Source organism: Herpailurus yagouaroundi, unplaced genomic scaffold, assembly GCF_014898765.1.
Source record: "Herpailurus yagouaroundi ecotype Mexico unplaced genomic scaffold, PumYag 220, whole genome shotgun sequence".
Lineage (NCBI taxonomy): Eukaryota > Metazoa > Chordata > Mammalia > Carnivora > Felidae > Herpailurus > Herpailurus yagouaroundi.
In genome coordinates this window covers 7,101,698-7,123,981 of record NW_024412451.1, presented here as the reverse complement: position 1 = coordinate 7,123,981, position 22,284 = coordinate 7,101,698, and the positions used below count along the sequence as shown (strand labels likewise).

The 22,284-nt window shown below is 42.1% G+C and overlaps 2 protein-coding genes across 8 annotated transcripts in view; both read left to right on the top strand.

Annotated features, from left to right (window-relative positions):
* The window catches only part of ZNF577 (zinc finger protein 577), a 51,863-nt gene that overhangs the window by 11,717 nt on the left and 17,862 nt on the right, over positions 1-22,284 (top strand). For 2 of the 7 annotated variants that reach the window (XM_040458065.1, XM_040458066.1), the window contains exons 3-5: positions 445-571; positions 841-936; positions 20,816-20,911. In XM_040458065.1, the coding sequence (XP_040313999.1) occupies positions 445-571; positions 841-936; positions 20,816-20,911 (319 nt within the window). Of the gene's footprint in view, positions 1-444; positions 572-840; positions 937-7,101; positions 10,205-20,815; positions 21,440-21,508; positions 21,809-22,284 lie in introns of those variants that run through there. The other 5 variants (XM_040458064.1, XM_040458067.1, XM_040458063.1 and 2 more) reach the window with 5 other exon arrangements.
* LOC121018932 (zinc finger protein 268-like) overlaps positions 20,889-22,284 on the top strand; it is a 38,637-nt gene continuing 37,241 nt past the window's right edge. Inside the window, exon 1 of the mRNA XM_040458015.1 lies at positions 20,889-20,911. The gene's annotated coding sequence lies outside the window, so the exon portion shown is untranslated. The remainder of the gene's footprint in view (positions 20,912-22,284) is intronic.

Genomic DNA, 22,284 nt, shown 5'->3' with positions numbered 1-22,284 from the left:
GAAAATATTTTTTTTCGAATATTATTTTGATGCTCTTTTAGCCTACAAAGAACTAATTAGTAGAATTCCATGGTGCTGTTGTCTGAATGTTTGTGTTCCCACAAAATTTATATGTTGAAATCTTGCCCCCCAGGGATGATGGTGTTAGGCGGTGGGGGCCTTTGGACCAGCAGGTGGGCCCTCAACAGAATACAACCGTGCTGGCTCCTTGATCTGGGACCTCCTACCTTCCCCAACTGTGAGAAATAAATTTCTGTTTTTATAAGCTACCCAGTCTGTGTTATTTTGTTATAGCAGCCTGAGACTAAGACACAGGGTCCTGTGGTATGTGAAATAGTAACCGTGCACATAATTTATCACAGGAAGTCAATCAGAACGTGTTCCTGTCCCGCTTTTCTGCATCATCTGTTCTGCCTTAGAGTGCATTGGCATTTGTTGTTACAGGCACTGTTATCATTTGAGGACGTGGCCGTGAGCTTCTCCCGGGAGGAGTGGCGGCTCCTGGTCCCTGCCCAGAAGGACCTGTACCGGGACGTGATGCTGGAGAACTACAGGAACCTGGTGTCAGTGGGTGAGGACAGCATCACAGTCAGTTGTCTTTCATTTCTCATTGAGTAGAACCCATAGTGTCTCTGAAATATCTCCTGGTTGGCACTAACATGTTGTAGGGTATAGACTTTATTTTCCCATTTGGCCATAGAGTGTATATGCCCTCCCTTCCCCCAGGAAAAAGATTTTACTTTACTGAAGTACAAATGATGCATCAACTTTCTCCGGTTTTTGTAGGTGCCCAAGCTAAAATACTTGGTGCCAAGTCTTCAGTGATTTCCCATTTTACAGGATACCAAGCCAGCGAACCAGATTCACTCTTCCAGTTGGAGCATGGAGGACCACTGTGGGTAGTAGAGGGAGCAGCTCCGAGGCCACCCTGTCCAGGTGAGTGACTGAAAGGAAAACCAAGAAAACTAGAATTCCAGTCGGTCAAGGAAAGGTTAACACTTTGTTGTGTGGAGAGCTTTTCTTATACCAGTTGGTGACACAAATATAATCAACTCCTTTCTGTATCTTTGTCCTTTATTAGGGCTGTTCTTTGTCAGCTATTAAAGGATGAGGTTTTCCCGCCACCCCGTTTTTTTTTTTTTTTTTTTTTTCTCATTTCTAGATCTGATTACAGTCTGTCCCACCTTGGATCCATATACTTACCTGGTTCTCTCCTGCCTCAGCTTTGCACACCTTCTTCCTTATTTATTTATTTATATGTATTTGTTTATAGAGGTCGCCCAGGAGTGGGGGAGGGACAGAGGGAGAGGGAAAGAGAGAATATCAAGCAGGCTCTGCACTGTCAGTGAGGGGCCCGATTCAGGGCTCGAACTCATGAACTATGAGATCATGACCTGAGCCGAAATCAAGAGTCAGATGCTTAATTGACTGAGCCCCCCAGGCGCCCCTCCCTTTCTTTTTCTGCAGCGTTCCCACTTCCTCTTCTCCACCTGCTTGCTCTCAAACAGATGGCTTTGCACTTGGCCCAGCTCTCATCTTCTGTACATCCCTGCCCCTTTTGAAAGGGCTGATATCCCTCCCTGACAACTCACGTCCCCTGAGGTCATCTGAAACCACACGTACCTTGTCTCTCAGGGTACCTCTATCTATTTCTTCACCCTCTGCTTCCCCAACTTGCAGGTTCTGTTGTTTTTTTTTAAATCTTCTGCTTGATTCTCATATTAAAAGTTTCATTCATTGTCAAGGCCTAAGCTCCTGTTCTGAGAGAGTCCCAGGTTGGGAGAGTCCCAAATTGACCTCTTCTGCTAACGTCTAATCTGCACTGTAATGCAGGTACGTTGCCAGCCACCAGGACAGCTGCCCTTTGACGTCCTACTCCCCATATGCGAAACCAGAGTCCTCCTTTCTCCCAGATGATGTCTTCGCCATCATAGAGCGTATTCATATATACTGACGAGCTAAGCTTTCTGTAGTCTGACAGTTATTTCCAAGTGGACACCTGCCCTTCTGTAGTCTGATCTGACCTCTAATTCTCTATTTTGCCTGCACCCAGGCAAATTATCCTGTGAAATCCTTTTTCCGTCTGCTTCAGTGCCGGAACCTGAGATCATTTTTCCTCCTGGTGAATCCTTTCATTCCTAGTGCATTTTACTTAGTTTCTGCTGTACTGCTGTTAACACTGGTGCCTGGTCACCGGTGAGTTTTGCCTTGAGTGTTCCGTATTTCTCTATTACTTTTTGGAAGGTCTTTGCTGTTTGTATTAAATTTGTTGTTTTGGGGTGCTTGGCTGGCTCAGTCAGTGGAGCATGCGACTCTTGATCTCGGGGTTGTGAGTTCGAGCCCCGCATTGAGTGTAGAGATTACTTAAAAATACAATCTTTAAAAAAGCTCTTTTTGTTGTTTTGGAAAGGCCTTTGGAAATTGCATGCACATGCTCAATTCCCACCTCAGAGTAGGCTGTGATCATTTAGACTTGGATTGCTGAGTTGCTACACTCACCCCCACACTGGCTGTTTCCAGTTTTTGGTTTGTCCCTTTTTTTTCTTTTCTTATGAGAGAGAGAGTATGAAGGGGAAAGGGGGGCAGAAGGAGAGGGTGAGAGAGAATCGTAAGCAGGCTCCACACCCAGCACAGAGCCTGACATGTGGCTTGATCTCATGACTGTGAGATCATGACCTGAGACAAAATCAGGAGTCAGACACTTAACCGACTGAGCCACCCAGGCACCCCCAGTTAGTCCCTTTTAATGGTATGGCTGCATTCCTTTGTGGGCAGGGGGCATTAAAGCTGTGAAACTTAATGAGAAAACATGAAAGTGAGAATCGGTTAAAAAAAAAAAAAAAAGGCCCACATATATTTAGAAGTTGAGAAGATAAGAACCCAGCCAGGTAGAGTGAGAAGTATCAGGGCTCTGGGAGGAGGAGAGTCAGAAGATGTCCCAGAAACAAGCCACAAACTTATTCCGGGGAGGCAGAAGTGATACAGTTTATTGAATGCCACAGATACCACAATGTCCAGTGAACTAACGGCTGGCATCTATGCATTTGATCGTGTTGCATTTTTATGTCCAGATACTGCCTTCTTTTTATCTCCCCAAAGTTCCAGTGCACACTTGGAACTCCCATCGTCCCTAATGTCTCTGTACTCTGTCTAAACTGCACTGACTTCAGTCATGATCGACAGGTGTTATTGTATTGCTTCGCTGGTTAGGATGAGGCTTCCTTTTCCATACAGAGAAAGGGTCTCTATCTCACTCTTCCTTACTGCGTACAGATTGCATAATCATTCACGTGCATCTGTTCATCACATCTTGAAAACAGGTCTTGCTTCGGTTTTTTGTTTGTTTTGTTTTTAAATCAGGGATCTGTGTAAACTGTGTGGGAAGTTTTTCAAACCACAGACTTTGTCTGTTAAGATTTATCTTCTGATCTACTAGGTATGGGGAGGGTCCTGAGCAAATGAGGTTGGAAATGCTCGCTAGGCCAGCTGTGCTTTGATCCCTGTAGTAGAACTGCCACCCAAATACAGCTCCAAAAGGTTCAAATGTAATGAAGGACAGAAATACCTTCCAAGTGTCCAAAGTCCTCAGTTGCGAAGGGTTGACAGAGATGCCTGAAATTCTAAAATTGTTAGCATTTGATTATGAGGCATAGAAAGGACTGTTTTTGTAAAGTTAGAGAAAATTGAGCTTTGATAATGTGTTACAGAAAGAATGAAGTACTTTTTGGAAGCATGATAATATAATTTCTGCAAGAAAGATGTTAGAGTTTCAAATAAAAATGATGATGGAAGGCCTGTGGGTCAGTAAAAAGATTTTGGAGATGGAAATGAGGAAGGCAATTGAGAGATGAGACTATGTGAAAGGAAATGGCTGATTACTGTGGATTTTATGTTAATAATTGGCTTAGAAAGTGTGACTTTGGTTCTGTCTGAGCTTTTTTTTTGCTATTTCTAGAGAGTCTTGCTTGATAGATAGCTGGGTAGTAGCATTGGAACAATAAGAAGTTAGAGCTTGGAGCTATAGAATAAGTGGAAGATAAGGCAGGTCAATGTTTTGTTCCTGGATAGAGGATGATTCTTCAGAATCTCTTAACTGGTGCCAGAGAGGAGATAGGAACAGAGATTAAGGAAGAATGTAGCATTAGTTGAAAGGAAAAAATTGGGGGATGAGTCTATCAAGTAGATTATAATGGCAAATATGGATATTATGGTATATACGGATGTGATGGTCTATACTGTGCCATCCATTGTGTTGGCCACTGGTCACATGTGGCTACTTAAATTTATTTAACATTACGTAAAGTTACAAATTCAGTTCTCCTGTCACTCTGGTCACCCACATTCAGGTGCCCAATAGCCACACACAGCTAGTGGGTACCATATTAGAAAACACAGATATAAAACATTCCCATTGTTGCAGAAGATTTTATTGAATAGCACAGTACACAGTTGCAGTATGATGAAACTGAGGAGAAGCTGATGTTTCCACCAGTTAGGACAGCTATACTCTTCTCTGGGGCAAGAGCGGATGGCCCAAGGACCTATTTTTAAATTCCAGGTGGACATATATGTGTCTGGATATATTGGACTGAGGGAGGTTGTATCGTTTTTACATAGAAAGTTGAAGTATTGGCTACTGTACTACTCTAAATAGGTAATTGGTGTTATTATAAAAGTTTAGTTTTGATGTGCAGGTGGAATGAGAGGGGAAAGGTTTAGTAACAAGGGATTATTGACTATTTTGCCTCAATAATCTTGGAATAAGATTCCGTAGATCCTGCATTCTGATTTTCCAATTTCAGCCCTTTCTTATGAAAACCTCCATTGTTTATATGTTTGGTCAGCATTTGTTTGATGTTTCTGGATGGGATTTTCATATTCTCTTTGCATATCACTCTCCCAAAATTCTTAAGACTTGGAATCCATGAAATTCTTGTCCAGGGCCTTCCCCTTTCTCTGTCCATTACCTCATCTGGTTCTGTGTAGTCCAAATGTTTAAGTACTGTTTATATACTCAACTTAAAATTGTTATCTGAAGTCTGGAACTTTCTCCACACTCCTAGATCTAACCGGATACTTCATATGTGTTCTTGAATGTTTATCTCAGACCTGATGCATTCCTCAAAACGGAACGCTTGATTCCCCACACATACCAAACCTAACTCCCTGATTTTCCTCATTGTATTAAATGGCACCAGCACCCTACACAAATGCTTAAGCCACATATCGAGGAGCTATCCTCAGTGATTCCCTTTTCTTCTTCTAGCACTCATTCTTGACTGAGCCTTCTCTTTTCCTCCTGTCACTCTTTCCCTTCTCTGTACTATGTCCTTGTTTTTGTACATTTCTCTAACTCCATTGTAGTCAGTCACACTGAAGCTGCTGTTTGTTACCTCTTTTGAGCGGGGGAGAGGCAGAGAGAGTCTGGGAGAGAAAGAATCCCAAGCAGGCTCCACACTCAGCACAGATCCCGGCACAGGACTCAGTCTCACAACCGTAAGATCACGACCTGAGCCAATATCGAGTTGGACGCTTAACCTACTGAACCATCCAGGTTCCCCAGAAGGTGCTGTTACCTCTTGCCTGAACTCTGCTGTAGATTCTTGTGTATTCTCTCAATATTTTCACCTCTCCAGTTCATTCTTCATGCAACAGCCATGTGGCATTTGGAAATACCAATTCAGAATGGGTTGTATTCCTGCCAGAAAATGTTTGGTGGCTTCTGGCCATCGCTCTTATCATAAAGTCCAGCTTTTTTTAACTTTTTTTTTTTTTTTTAATTTTTTTTTTCAACGTTTATTTATTTTTGGGACAGAGAGAGACAGAGCATGAACGGGGGAGGGGCAGAGACAGAGGGAGACACAGAATCGGAAACAGGCTCCAGGCTCTGAGCCATCAGCCCAGAGCCCGACGCGGGGCTCGAACTCACGGACCGCGAGATCGTGACCTGGCTGAAGTCGGACGCTTAACCGACTGCGCCACCCAGGCGCCCCTTAACTTTTTTTTTTAATGTTTATTTGTTGTGTGAGAGAGAGAGAGCACACATGTGCATGCAAGCAGGGGAGGGGCAGAGAGAGGGGGAGATAGAATTCCAGGCGGGCTGCGTGTTGTCAAGTGCAGAGCCCAATGCGGGGTCTTGAACCCATGAACCTTGAGATCACGACCTGAGCCAAAATCAAGAGTTGGATGCTTAACCAAATGAGCCACCACCCAGGCACCCCAATAGAAAATCCAGTTTCTAACAAAGTCTCCCTACATCATCTATATGGTCTCAGTTCTGCCTCCCTTTCCAAACTTACCTGTTTCTACTTCACTCAAGCCAAGGATATAGTCGAGGTGCACCAGCCTCTCTTATGTTTCTTGATCATGCCTAAGTTTTTCTGCTTCTGAGTTTTTTTGCATTGGTTGTTCCTTTTTGGAATGTTATTCATCGAGTTATCTGTATAACACCGCTCATTCTTACCCTGTGATGTCACCTTAACTTCCTTGTCTCATGGATGATTATTTTATCTAACACTAACCTACTACTACTCTGTCAGCTTCTTCATACACACTGTTTTGCACGTTCTGTAATTTTTTTATTTCTTTGGTTACTTATTGATCCTCCCTTCCCCCCATCTTTTTCTCTGTCTGGTTATTAGAATGACAGCTCCACAGAGACAGAATATATAAGTTACCTTAGTGTGACCGATATATTGTAATTCTAATATTCAAACATAGTATGGTAATGTTCTAATATATTCTAATGTATTCCCAAACACCAGCGCATTCAGTGTTTGTTGGATGAAAGGATCCATCCCCTCCATCTTTTGTTCTGTTCCAGTCACAGTGTGGTTCTGTTTTTACTTGTCTCCATTTTGCAAGGTCCTATTTGGAGAGAAGCCTAAGTTATATTTATTCATTGTAGACTATCCATTGTTGTTTCTAAAGTATGTGTTTTTCCTTTTGCTGTTTTATAGTGTTGTCTTTTTCTCACAGAGCACAGGGTACATTTCTCTTAGACTTCGATCTTAGAGCTAGCCCAAACCATGGCTTTTTTTTTTTTTAACCTTCTTTTCCCCCTAAAATTATCATGGATGTTTTCATTGTTCTTTTTCCTAGAAGAAATATGGGAGATTGACCATATGCAGTGGCACCCAGAAAACCAAAACGAGATTAAAACTTTGGAAAGATGTCAGCAAAATTATGCACTTGGAAATAATTTCAATTTATGCAAAAGTCTTGTTCCTTTAACACAAAGACACAATAAATTTGGTTCACATTGTAAAGGCTTAAAATCACATTTAGGTTTTGTTCTCCAGAATAGAAGATATGCAGGAGAAGATCCTGATGAGTTTAGTGGATATGGGAAATCCTCTGTCTGCATCCAACAGGATACAACTCTTACTGGAATTAAATGCACTAAATCACAGCTCGGTGAACATCAAAAAACTTACGCAGAAGAGAAACCACATGAATGCAGTGAGTGCGGTAAGGTCTTCTCCAGGAAGGCACAGCTCATTAGACATCAGAGAACTGAAAGGGGAGAAAAGCCCCATGGATGCAGTGAATGTGGGAAGACATTCATGAGGAAGATTCAGCTCACTGAACACCAGAGAATTCATACTGGAGAGAAGCCCCATGAATGTAATGAATGTGGAAAAGCGTTCTCTAGGAAGTCACAGCTTATGGTACATCAGAGAACCCACACAGGAGAGAAACCCTATGGATGCAGTGAATGTGGAAAAGCCTTCAGCAGGAAGTGCCGGCTCAATAGACACCAGCGATCTCACACTGGAGAGAAACTCTATGGATGCAGCGTGTGTGGGAAGGCCTTTTCCCAGAAGGCATACCTCATTGCACATCAGAGACTTCACACAGGAGAGAAGCCTTACGAGTGCAGTGAATGTGGAAGAACTTTCTTTTTTAAGTCAGACCTGACCAAGCATCAGAGAATTCATACAGGAGAGAAACCTTATGAATGCAGTGAGTGCGAAAAAGCCTTCAGGAGCAAGTCAAAGCTCATTCAGCATCAGCGAACTCATACTGGAGAGAGGCCGTATGCATGCAGTGAATGTGGCAAAGCCTTTGCCCACATGTCAGTCCTCATGAAACATAAGAAAACTCATGCAAGAGAGAAAACTATAAATTCACTGAAAGTGGAGAAACCTTCCTCAGGGAGTCATAGCTCTTTATACGTGAGTCAACTTGCCCAGGAGCAAAACCAGATGAACACGGTGCCTGTGGAAATACCTTCTTCGAGAACTCAGCCCTTGTTAAACCTCAGTGAGCTCCTTGGGGGTAGAAATGTAGTGTTTGTGGAACAGTCTTTTCTAAGAAGTCAGGCCTCAGTAAGTAATCTGGAATTTGCACAGGGAATATGTCTTGCAAATGCAGTGAATGTGACCACACCTTCTGTAATAAATTATGTTTTATATGTTGCAGACATTGTGTAAGAAAGAACATCCTCTGGTACCAGGATCTATCTGATACTAGAAAAGCCGTTAGCAAGAATCCTCCACACATTCTATGTGAGAGCTCATTTGGGGCAGAAATGCTATGGAGGCAGCGGTGGTGGAGGCTACGTCTGTGAGAATTCAGACTTATTAAATATCCATGAAAGCCCAGTCCACAGAAATGCAGCTATTGTGGGGAACCCGTTTCCTGGAGATGAGTATCTCCATTGCTATCAAAGAATTCCCACAGGACCAGAACACGAGGAAAGAATGTGATGATGTTTTCAATGATAAGTTGTACCTAATCACATGCCAGAGAAGTGTAGAAAGATATTAGAGACACTGAATACAGACAGCATTTTTAGTAAAATGTGGAAGAACTCATAGGAAAGAGAGACCCCTGAATGCAATAAAAGATGGAAATTCTATCACCAAACTAACTAATGTGTCACAATTTTATACCTTGGGAATGAATCTGGGAAAGACTTCTCTAATAAATGAAATCTTGGGCACCAGGAATTGCGTTATGTAGCAAAAACCTATGAATATGATGAATGTGGAGATACGAGTGTATTAGTTTCTTATCGCTGCTGTAACAAATTACCATAAATTTGTTGGCTTAAAATAACAGAGATGTATTATCTTATAGTTCTGGAGGTCTGAAGTCTGAAATGCATCTCACTGGGCTCAGAGCAAGGGGTTGGCAGGACTGCATTTCTTTCTGGAGGCTCCAGGGAGAACCTGTTCTCTTTGTCCTTCCAGTTTCTAGAAGCTGCCCAAATCTGTGGCTTGCAGGTCCCTTCCACCTCAAAGCCAGCAATGGCCAGTCAACTCCTCCATCACTCTGGCACTGCCTCCTGCCTCCCTCTCCCACATTTAAGGACCTGTGTGACTACATTGGGCCCACCCAGATAATCCAGGATAACCTTCCTATTTAAAATCAGCTAATTAGCAACCTTAACTCCACCTAACTACCTTGATTCTCCCTTGCCTTGTTCTCTGACATATTCACAGGGCCTGGAGATTAAGATGTGGATATCTTTGGGGGGGCCATTATCCTGCCTATTGCAGACCACCATCTGGCACCCAGTGATTTGTGTCCATACCACATGGAAAATACATTCGCTCTATCCCAGCACCTCCAAATGTCGCAAACTGTTAACAGCACCAACTCAAAGTCCAAAAATCCCACCCAAATCTTATCAGCTCAGAAGCTCTAAATCAAGCATTGGGTGAGGCTCTGCGTACAGATTGTCCTGAGGCACAATTCCTCTCTTGACTGTGAGCCCGTGAAACTCCAGAAATGAGTCACATGGCCCTAAAATACCCAATTGCGTCTTTTACTTCAAATGCCCTGTGCCCTGTAGGGTAACGTATTTACAGGTTCTGGGGATTAGGACATGAATGTCTTTGGGAGATCATTTTGTCTACCACAAAAACATTACATTTCAGAGAATTCATACTACAGTAAATTCCTACCTAGCCATTAAATAAATGTAGAGAAGCATGTTCTCAGAGAAGTAATTGTCTTTAGTTATCATGGTCCAAATACAGTAACTTTTTTCCCTGAAATCAAGGAATCTTACACTTGTGTCATTAGATGTGATCACCATGGAATGCTCTTGAAATATGTAAATCAAGTGATACACTGGAGAAGAACTAAATGTTTTAAAGGAACATGAGATTTATGTGCTGCAGATGTTGCCAAACGTATGTTTGTATCTATTCTGAAATTGTATAAATTATCCCGTTCTGAGTATGGTACTCCATACCACACCTAAGTGTGAGAATTTTTCACAGCCAATTCCAACAGCCCTTTTTCTCTAACAGTAAATGTTTAATGTATATACCCTCATTAAATAATGAAAAATACAGAAATGGACTGAAATGGACTGTAATACAGAACGGAAAATAATAGAAAAATACAGGAATGGACTGCAGACATAGGGTAATAGGGACATCGGGACAGCTATCTCTCAGAGAAAGGAAACAAATGAAGGAAGCCTTACGATTGCCCCCAGCTTATAGCCTGGAGAGAGTTTCCATTCTGCAGCATAGGGAGAGGGAATCTAATCAGATCCTGGCAGTCTGTGAACTGAGACAGTTTAGAGTTCGGGGAATTCAAAGCGACTCAAGTTCATGGGGCAGATCACAGGAGAGGACAGAGCTGCACCCAGGGTGAGAGAGTTCCCCCATATGATTTTCAGTTGTGAGCAGCACATATGTGCGGAAACTCCCAGGGCTGGAGAAAGAACCACTGGAAATGAACAGGCAGAACCATCCTTGGAGGTTGCACATGTGGGGAATAATTTGTGTTTCCACCAGCTGGAATGGAAACCCCTCCTAACATCGGGAGAATCACAGTGGGACTTCAGAAAAATAGTGACTCTACTGGGTGATTCATGTTGGCTCTAGACTAAAGGCTGCTCTGAACCCTCCTGACAAAGTAGAAAGGCAAGCGGCTACCAACGCAGACTGTTTCCAAGTAATTTAACTCCTTCCCAGACCAAAGCCCAGTGGTATTTAAAGAATAGAAAGGAATCCCATCGACCAACAATGTCAAACTCAGTGTCTGGCATCTAGTCAAAACCTACCCAGGGATGCAAATAAAAACAAAAACAAAAACAGGAAAACAGGACCTGTAAACGTGAAGAAAAGTCAATAGAGACCCAGAATTGGCATGGGTGACAGAATTAACAGAAAATGATGTTAAAAACAGCCATTGTAAGTGTTCTGTGTGCTCGAGAAAGCGGTGTCAAGTGGATTATAAGAATTATAATTTCCTGGGGTTTCTCTCCACGGGAGCAAAGGGATAGATGAGGCCCAGTCTAGTCACTGGAGCCCCTAACCCCAGGTTGTTGAGCCTCCCAGGAAGAGGCCAGAAGATCATTTCCATCAGTGAGGACCAGGTCCTGTGAGGAGGAGACCCAGACCCAGCTGAAGTTGGGGAGTGTAGTTTCGTGTCCGTCTAGTCCGTCTTTGGTTTTTGTGGGAACTGAGGCACCTGTGCACGGCCACAGGTTTCTGGAAAGTGTGGTTTGGGGTGCATGGTCTTCCTAGTTGCGGGCTGGTGCTTCTTGGCTGTTTGGCTGCCACGGGGGTTCTCGCACATGTAGTTCGTCTGCCTTTGTCTGTTTTTCTTCACATGAGAATCTGGCCTGGGTCCAAGCGGTTGTTGAAGAGGGTGCCTGTCAGAACCTTATCAAAGACCACTGGGGCTTCTGTATGCAGCATGTGAGGGAACTGGCTTTCCATGGGTCAGTTCCAAACTCATCCTGTGGCTCAGCTTGGGCAAGGTCAGATCTTGGCAGGTCTGTCCTGCTGTATGGCTGGGGTAAGAGATGGCACTAGACAGCTCCTTTGTTGTGTGGGAGGCATTCGCCCTTGTTCCTCCGGGTTCTAGGTGACTAGATGGACCCCGTGTTGGGAGCTTGGGAGGGGAATTTGATTGTGGGCCCTACTGAACCTTACTATACCTTCTATCCCACCCCTTCCCCTCCTGGTCCCCAGAAAAACTTGGAGTGTCTTTGTGTTCTGTGGGGTGTCTTGTCCTGGCCTCCTCTTACCCGCTGTGTCACCACGAACAAAAAACTTCTAGAACAGTGTCTGCCATGCAGTGCCTTGAGGACTAAGCAAGCAACTTGCAAATAGTATTCTTATGAATGAGATGATTTAGGCAGAAAGAAATTTGATTTACACACTTTAGAACATACAACAATCTGTACACATTTATAGATTCTACCTACTTTGTCTTGATTTCCAGCCTAGAGCTTCAGTCTCTAGATTTCAGAACCTGCCAGACCTCAGAGGAGAAGTCCAGAATCGGCTACCCCACAACAAGTTGTCTGGTGCTGGTTTGGTACAGGGGAGGATTTACTCCAGGTTTGCCCTTTTCTGTGTTTGTAGGTTTGTTTTAGGGGTGAAGGTAGAAGACTAGAGATTCCTAGTTGGTGTGTGGGCTGATTAGTCCCCTGTCTGAGGCTGTCTTCCTAACCTTAGCTTTGTGCTTTTGAGGGTTCATCCTTCGTGAAAAGAGGGGAGTTGAGTAATTGTCAAAACCCTAAAAGCTAGCCTCTCATTGAAATGTCTCCTTTAGGGGCGCCTGGGTGGTTCAGTCTGTTAAGCGGCCGACTTCGGCTCAGGTCATGACCTCGTGGTTTGTGGGTTTGAGCCCTGCGTCGGGCTCTATGCTGACAGCCTGGAGCCTGCTTCAAATTCTATGTGTGTGTCTCTCTCTATTCTTCCCCTGCTCGCGCTCTGTCTCTCTCTGTCTCTCTCCCTCTCAAAAATAAATAAACATTTTTAAAAAATGGCTCCTTTATCCTTGGTCAGCGCTCTCTTGTCAGATGTTCAGAACCAGAAAAGACAATTGACTAAAAATGCTGGCCATTTCCTAAGAACAGAAGAAAACTTGAAGGTCCTGGTGGGTTTTTGTTTGTTTCTGTGTTTTGCCTTCATTCTCATGGGTTTGCAGAGGCATGTAAAAATAATTATCAAATGGAAACATACGCTTTCCTAAATTCAGAATTTAAGGAAAAATAAGCCATAACATTAAGATTAGGACAAAGGTAGAATAGGGAAATGTAGACCATAGAGTTCACTTAAAGGAATACTGGTGAATAGATATGTAAGAATGTATGATGTATGTAAGTTGAATTACAAATACTTTTTAAGATTTTATTTTTAAGTAGTCTCCATGCTCAACGTGGGGCTCAGACTCAACCCCAGGATCAAGAGTCTCACACTCTACTGACTGAGCCAGCCAGGTGCCCCAAATTACAAATACTTTCTAATGTTTCCATTATCAATAACGTGTTAGTTTTCTCTTGCCCAAAAAATTCTCACAAACTTTTATAATGCAAATTTATTATCCCACAGAGGTTTGGATTGGCTTGGCTAATTTCTTTGCCCTGAATTCCATAAGACTGAAATCAAGGTGTGGACCCACAGGGCTTTTTAAAAAATGTATGTATGTATTTATTTATTTATTTATTTATTTATTTATTTATTTATTTATTTTTGAGGGAGAGAGAGAGAGAGAGAGCAAGAGAGAGAGAGCAAGCGGGGGAAGGGCAGAGAAAGAGGGAGACACAGAATCTGAAGCAGGCTTCAGGCTCTGAGCTGTCAGCACAGAGCCCAATGCAGGGCTTGAACTCATGAACCGTGAAATCATGACCTGAGCTGAAACCAAGAGTCAGATGCCTGACCAACTAAGCCACCCAGCCACCCCGACATTTTATCTTGTGAATTTGGTAGATTCACTCATAAATTTTGTAGTTTCTGTAGGCTTTCTTGGGTTTTCTTTATACAGAGTCCTGTTGTCTGCAAATAACAACAATATTCTTTTCTGATATTTAAGCCTATTATTTTTCATGTCTTATTGCGCTGTGAGACCCTCTAGTATGATGTAGAGTATGGGAGTGAACATTTTGTCTCATTCTCAGTCTTAAAGGAAAAGTGCATTTTGCACATGGAATGGTTGTGAATTTTGGTGCCTCAAGGACAGACTGTGCTGGGTTGAATGGTATGTCTTGTTTTTATTATTGTTGTTGATTTTATTGTTATTATTTTAGTGGTAGCTATAGAGCTCACAGTGTGACATCTTTTAATTCATCAAGGTTGACTTAGAATTGATATTGTGCCGTTTTACACTATTCATTTCACACATGACACCTTACCTTTCCTACTTCACACTTGTAATTCACACATTCTACATCACACTTCCAAAAATGTAATAACCTAAGGGCCATATAATTCCTTTTAGGGCCACACCTTGTCTTTTGAGCTATTATTGTCCCACTTTTTAGTTTTTTATTGTTATAAGCCCACCTTACAGTGTTATTTATTTTGTACTAAGGCAATAAAGGGTGAGATAGTAAATATTTTCAGCTTTGCTGGCTATACAGTATCACATCGTTCAGTGATCTCTTCTAGAGCAAAAGCATTCAGAGATATGTAAACAAATGGATGTGGCTATGTTCCAATAAAACTTAATTTACAGAAGTAGTCAGGGAGCTGAATTTGGCCCATGGACCTCGCTTCTAAACAATTCACCCTTTAAGGAAAATGAGAAGAATATCTTATTATTTACCATATCTGGTGTTGACTACTTTCTACTGATCGGAGTTTTCAACTAGAAAACTTTGTTTCAGCCTGAAAACATCCTTTAGGATTTCATTTGTGCAGATCTTTCAGCAGTGAATTCTCTCAGATTTTGCTTATTTAAAAACGTATCTCCAGTGGCTCTGTGGTGTAATGTGTAGTGCATTGGACTTCTAGTGACGAAAATGTCTTTATTTCACACTGCTTTTAAAATAATATTTTCCCTGAGGATAGAATTCTGGGTTAACAGTGCTTGTTTGTTTGTTTGTTTGTTTATTGGTCACTTTAAAGATGTGATTAAAGTATCTTCTGACCTCCCAGAATTGTTTCTGGTTAGAAGTCAGCAATCATTCCTATCACTATTTCCCAGTATATAATGTGCCTTTCCCCCCCTCTGACTCTTTTCAAGATTTAGTTTTTATCTTTGGTTTTCAGCAGCTTCAGTATGATGTGCCTGAAATGTGCTTTGTCATTAAAAGATATCATATTTTCCTTTTAATGTCTTTAGGATTAGTAGTGTTGATTAATTTTTCATCACTTTGTTTTAGTTTCTCTTCTCTCCTTTTTGTTAATCAGTCTCCCTATGGCTTTACCAATTTTAGTAATCTTTTCAATTTTCTTGTTTATCAGTTTCCTATTCATTTGTTTTTAGCGTGTTTAGTTTGTTTGCTGATTTTCCCCCTAGCCTCATAAAGTGGCAATTAGATCATTGATTTTACACCTTTCTCTTTTACCTATAACCACTGGTAGGCTGCATTTATGTTGTGTAGACCTTATCAGTATAACTGCCAAGCACACACAATGATTTTTTTTAATTTTTAAAAAAATATTCTTGGGGCGCCTGGGTGGCGCAGTCGGTTAAGCGTCCGACTTCAGCCAGGTCACAATCTCGCGGTCCGTGAGTTCGAGCCCCGCGTCAGGCTCTGGGCTGATGGCTCAGAGCCTGGAGCCTGTTTCCGATTCTGTGTCTCCCTCTCTCTCTGCCCCTCCCCCGTTCATGCTCTGTCTCTCTCTGTCCCCAAAATAAAAATAAACGTTGAAAAAAAAATATTCATTTTTTTTTTAGAGAGAGACAGAGCATGAGTGGGGGAGGGGCAGAGAGAGAGAGGGAAACACAGAGTCTGAAGTAGACTCCAGGCTCTGAGCTGTCAGCCCAGAGCCTGATGCAGGGCTCAAACTTGTGAACTGGGAGATCATGAGCTGAAGTCAGATACTTAACCGACTAAGCCACCCAGGCACCTCTAATTTTTTTTATTTGTTTTTGAAAAAGAGAGAGAGAGAGAGAGAGAGACAGACATGGAGGGAGGGAGGGAGGGAGAGGGAGAGGGGCAAAGAGGGGGACAGAGGATCCAAAGCAGTCTCTGTGTTGACAGCAGAGAGCCCGATGCAGGGCTCGAACCCACCAGCTGTAAGATCAGGACCCGACCTGAAGTTGGATGCTCAACCAACTGAGCCACCCAGGCACCCCCAGAATATTTTTAAAGTGGGCCATGGTTGTGAGAATTGGTAAAGATCAGTCATGCTTGGTAATAACCCACTTTGTCAATATTTTCCTTCCTAGTTAGTGCTTTTTGCATCTTGTATATGAAATCTTTGCATATCCCATAATAATCGATGAGTCTTGTAAGTTTTTCCCTAGAAATTTGAATACTTCATTGTTTATATTTAGGCCTGTGATCCATCCTGTATTTACTTTTCGGTATGTGTGAGGTGGGAGTGAAAATCTTGCCTCCTCCCTGTATAGTTATCCAATTGAACAACTGTTGTTGAAAAGACCATTGTTTTTCCCCTACTCAATTACATTGACATCTTGTCATAAAATAGGTAATTTTGTATACTGAGTCGTCTTTCTGGGATCTTTGGATTTTTTTCTATTGTTGTATTTACTATCCTCGTACTAATAATACTACCATATCTTGATTACTATAGGTTTTTATGTATTAAGTCTTAAAATCTGTGAGGGTCGTGCTCTCCAGGTTTTTTCTTCTTCAACATTGCCTTGGATATTCCAAGTCTTTTCTACATCTGTATACAGTTTAGAATTGACCTCTATGTTTCTTACTCTCTCCTTTGCATTTCAGGCTGGGGGTTTAGATCTCTATTCCAGTATACTAATTCTTCATCTGTATCTGTTCAGCTATTAAATTGTCAATTAGGTCACCAGTTTTAGTTACTATATACACTATATACAATCACTTCTTATTATTGACAATAGTTACATTCTGTAAAGTCACTATGAACACTGATTACCAAATATTGAACAATTGCTCCTAGGAGAAATATGGGTTAGATTCCTGTGAGCCCCTGGTCACAACATTTTCGTCAAGCAATGCATAACCTTGGTTTTTGTGTGCTTATGTTTAAAGACACCTTATTTAACATATATCATTAATTTATTGATATAAATCTCATGACCAACTACATTATAACTCATGCCTATACAGAGCTTATCTAACACATATATTTTCTCCATAAGGGGCATCACTGCCTTACTACCTTATTGCACTTAGGAACATTAAACAGTTTTTCAGCACGTGCTTGGGGACCATTTCAAATAACAAAATCACTAAGAAAAAAGCAAAAATGTGGGGGAAAAAACCCAAAAACAATGGCATTAAATAGACCATGAAAAGGACCCTGGTTTACAGTAATGAGAACTGAAACAAGAAGGCAGGACATCATTTTGTTCAAACTCAACTGGGAATATACCCAAGGGGGCAATTCCAATTACCCACTGCTCAAATGACTCTGCTCCCTGCAGAATTTCACTGCGACTGTTGATATCGGGGTTACAATGAAATATTAGCAGGTAGGTGAATTCACAGTCAAGAAACCCTCTGTGACTAATGAGGGTTGACTGTACACTTGACCCCTTGAACAACATGGGTTTGAACTGCGTGGATCCGTCACATTTCTCTAACATCCTTTATTGAAGGACTACAGTATTTAAACATATACAAAATATGTGTTAATGGTTTATGTTATTGGTAAGGCTTCTGGTCAACATTAGGCTATTAGTAGGTAAGTTTTTGGGGGGTCAAAAGTTATACATGGATTTTTGACTGCATAAGGGGTTGCTGCCTCTAACCCTCACATTGTTCAAGGGTCAACAGGTGCATATACATCTGAATAGTCATTAAAAATTTTTTTATGAGAGCCTGGGTTGCTCAGTCGTTAAGTGTCTAACTTTGGCTCAGATTATGATCTTGCAGTTCGTGGGTTCAAGGCCCACAAGTCTTGCTTGGGATTCTCTCCCCCCCCCCTTGCCCCTCTTCTCTCTCTCTCAAATAAATAAACTTAAAAAAAATAGGGGTGCCTGGGTGGCTCAGTCAGTTAAGCCTCTCACTTCAGCTTAGGTTATGATCTCACTGTTCATGAATTTGAGCCCCGTGTCGGGCTATGCGCTGACAGCTCACAGCCTGGAGCCTGTTTTGGATTCTGTGTCTCCTTCTCTCTCTGCCTCTCTGCCACTCACACTCTGTCTCTCTCTCAAAAATAAATAAACATTAAAAAAAAATTAGGGGCACCTGGGTGGCTCAGTCGGTTGAGTGTCTGACTTCGGCTAAGGTCATGATCTCACAGTTTGTGGGTTCGAGCCCCACATTGGGCTCTGTGGTGACAGCTCGGAGCCTGGAGCCTGTTTTGGATTCTGTGTCTCCTCTCTCTGCCCCTTCCCTGCTCATGCTCTGTCTCTCTCTCAAAAATAAACAAATGTCAAAAAAAATAAAAATAAAAAATTTTAATATATTTAAAAAATTTTTTTAAGTTCATTTGTTTGTTTGTTTGTTTATTTATTTATTTAGAGGCCACAAGTGAGTGAGGGGCAGAGAGAGAGAGTGAGAGAGAAGCAGGGCTTGTGCTCACCTGAAGTGGGCCTCAAGCTCACCCGATGCAGAGCTCGAACTCCTGAACTGTGAGATCATGACCTGAGCTGAAGTCCGATGCTTAACTGACTGAGCCACTCAGCCACCCTTGAGTTTATTTATTTTTAGAGAGAGAAGAGTTTGCACGCATGAGTGAGAGCAGGGGGTTGGGCAGAAAGAGAAGAGAGAAAAAAGAGAGAATCCCAAGCAGTCTCCGAATGCTGTCAGCACAGAGCCCAATGTGGGACTCAAACTCATAAACTGTGAGATCATGACCGAGCTGGAATCAAGAGTTAGATGATGGGGCGCCTGGGTGGCTAAGTCGGTTAAGTGTCCAACGTTGGTGCAAACCATGATCTCACGGTTCACGAGTTTGAACCCCATGTTAGGCTCTGTGCTGATGGCTCAGAGCCTGGAGCCTGCTTCAGATTCTGTGTCTCCCAACCTCTCTGCCCCTCCCCTGCTCATGCTCTGTCTCTCTCAAAAATAGTAAATAAATATTTAAAAAAAGGGTTGGATGCTTAATCAACTGAGCCACCCAGGAGCCCCAAGATTTTATTTTTAAGTAATCTCCACACCCAAATTGGGGCTCAATCTCACAACCCTGAAATCAAGAGTCGCATAGTCTTCCAACTGAGCCAGCCAGGCGCCCTGAATGGTCATTTTAATAATATCTCATTCTTTCCTCATATTTTGGATGTGTTATTTCTCAATATATTACAACATACTAATGGCCCATGCTGATAACGCATGTGCAGTCATTTCATGTCTGATTCTGTGTTCTCTCTGTTGATACATGTTTCCCTGAAACTGTGCATCGTGATAGATGTTAACTAGACTTACTGTGACAGTAATCTCACAGATCTTTTGCAAATCATTATGTTGCACACCTGAGACTGATATATTGTATGTCAATTATACCTCAATAAAAATAAATAAAAGGTAGTGTTTAGTTGGAAAAAAGATAAAAGGTCCTTGAGGGCTACTTGCTGTGTTTTTATGTTAGCACTTTGCTCTCTACCTTTTAAGTAGATGTTAAAAATGTTTTTCAGAGGGGCGCATGGGTGGCTCAGTAGGTTAAGTGTCCTACTCTTGATTTTGGCTCCAGTTGTGCATCTTACGGTCATGAGATTGAGCCCTGTGTCAGGCTCTACTCTGACATCAAGGACTCTGTTTAGGATTCTCTCTCCCCCTCTCTCTCTGCCCCTCCTCTGTGTCCCCATGCCCGTGGGCACACCTCCCTCCCCTTCTCTGTCTCTCTCTCTCAAAATAAACATTAAAAATGTTTTTCAGAGATTTCTATTTCAGGGATATTTTACCTGTAGGATTTAAGTATTCCTTTCAAAAACTCGTAATTTACTTATTTTTTAAAGTAGGCTCCACATTGATCTCACAACCCTGAGATTATGAGTCACATGCTGTATCCACTGGGCCAGCCAGGTGTCCCCCAAACTTCTGATTTATTGGATTAGTTGATAGTTAAGTGCACAGTTGCAATATATTTTTTAAATTGAAATATATTTGACATATAACATCATATAAATTGAAGGTGTGTAACATGTTGATTTGACACATCTATGTATTATAATATGGGAAGGCAGATTTTTTTTTAAGTTTTTTTTTCAACGTTTTTTATTTATTTTTGGGACAGAGAGAGACAGAGCATGAACGGGGAGGGGCAGAGAGAGAGGGAGACACAGAATCGGAAACAGGCTCCAGGCTCCGAGCCGTCAGCCCAGAGCCTGACACGGGGCTCGAACTCACGGACCACGAGATCGTGACCTGGCTGAAGTCGGACGCTTAACCGACTGCGCCACCCAGGCGCCCCAATATGGGAAGGCAGATTTAATGGCATTTTTATTTCTTATCATAATGAATAATGAAAAGTATTACACAAAAACATAGCCTTTGTAAGGTATGGTAAAAACAACCGAAACATATACCTAGAGATCTTTCTCACGACAGTAACGATCACCACAAATTGAAGAAGAATGTGTTACTATAGGGATTCGTGTCATTTAAGGATGTATCTGTGGACTTCACTGGGGTGAGTGGTGCCTTCTAGTTCTGCTCAGAAGAATCTATACCAAGATATGATGTTGGAGAATTAGAGCAACCTGTGACAGCAGTTCAAGATGATTGCCCTGTGTCAATCAGAGTGTCACAGACAGTAGCCTTTCGTTTTTCATTTGCCCTGGCTTCCAAAGATCTTCAACATACTGGACTTTAGTTTATAGGCAATAGATTCTTAATCTGTCTTCTGTTCCCAGACAGAATTTATGTGCTGTCACCTTCAATAGATCCTTAATCTGCCAAAGTGGAAGTATGTCAGTCCCGAGACCTTGTGCTTTTCCTGGGTATCCCCCACCCAGTCAGATTATAAGTATCCAAGTCTTTGTCGTTTCCCATGAACAGGCTATCCAGCTACCAACCCACATATGATCCTTAATTTCGAGCACGGAGGGAAGCCATGGAGCATAGAAGATGAAATGCAATGTCAGTACTCTTCAGGTAAGTGAGCAGCTGAGAACCAGGAAGCTGTGAGACTTTGAAAGTAAAGTAGTTGCCCGTGAGGGGATGACCCCTTCCAAATGTGTTTAACAAGGCCAAAACGTTAAAGATCATTGCAAATACCTAAGTCATTAACGAGGCTCTCATTTGCCTGGTGTTTCAAGGGAGATGCACCTCTTGTTCTCTCTTTTGGGTTGATTCATATTCAGGAGGATGTTTTCTTTGCAGCTTGCAGACTTCCTTCTCCTCTTCTGCTTCCTGCCTGGCAATGTCCCTCCCTGTGTTCTCCGCAGCTCTTGTTTTCACCCCTCTCACCTGACTGACTAATGTCACAATTCACCTAGTTAACACTGAAGCCTTTTATCCAGGGATCTGGTTTTTGGATTTCTGTGGGCCATGTGAAAAATGTATCAAAACAAGCGAGAAGTTGGGAATGTTGACTGACCACAGTGGTATTCTCTAAATATGATATTAGAGCTTTGGGAAGGTTCACTGTCTATAGCATGGAGAACTAGAGAAGAATCAGTATGAGAGAATAACTATGCTTATCTTGCAGTGAGAAGCTGAAGGTCTCTAAATTTAACCTGCTTCTCCCAGGTATTTGTTCAAGACTTAAGTTGGTATCTTTCCTTGGTCATCGTTTGCACCTGATGGATGGACTTACTTCATTCTCTGGGCATCTTCTAAAGTCTCCAGAGTCAGCGTGAAGCTTCATCCTTGCCCATTTCTATCATTTGCTCTCAGTGGTTTCATTCATTTTCATGGACTTAAGAATACCATTTATGTGCTGATGACCCCCAAATGTTTGTTTGTAGGCCAGACCTTCTTTTATCCATGCACATTGACCTAGATATTTCATTTCTGCATTTGGAGACTTAATAGCTGCTTCAAACATCATGTCACCTGGTTCCTCTTTTCACTTACACCACAAATCCAATCCATAAGCGACTTCAGTCTATACTTTCTCCTTATTGTATCTGGAGGTCCTCCACTCCTTTCTGTAACTAATGTTTCACCCAAGGCCCAACGTTCATCGTCTCTTTCCAAAATTAATATAGTTTTCTTGAAAATGCTCTCACTTCTTTACTCTTGCTTCTCTCTGTTCGCCACATAACAGCCAGATTTTTTTTTCTTTTTGTCTGATTTTATTGCTTGTTTTTAAAAGTAATAGGGGGAGCCTGGGTGGCTCAGTTGGTCGAGCGTCTGACTTTGGCTTAGGTCATGATCTCACAGTTTGTGGGTTTGAGCCCTGCGTTGGGCTCTGTCCTGACAGTTCAGAGCCTGGAGCTGTTTCAGATTCTGTGTCTCCCTCTCTCTCTGCACCTCCTCCACTTACACTCTGTCTCTTTCAGAAATGAATAAACATTAAAAAA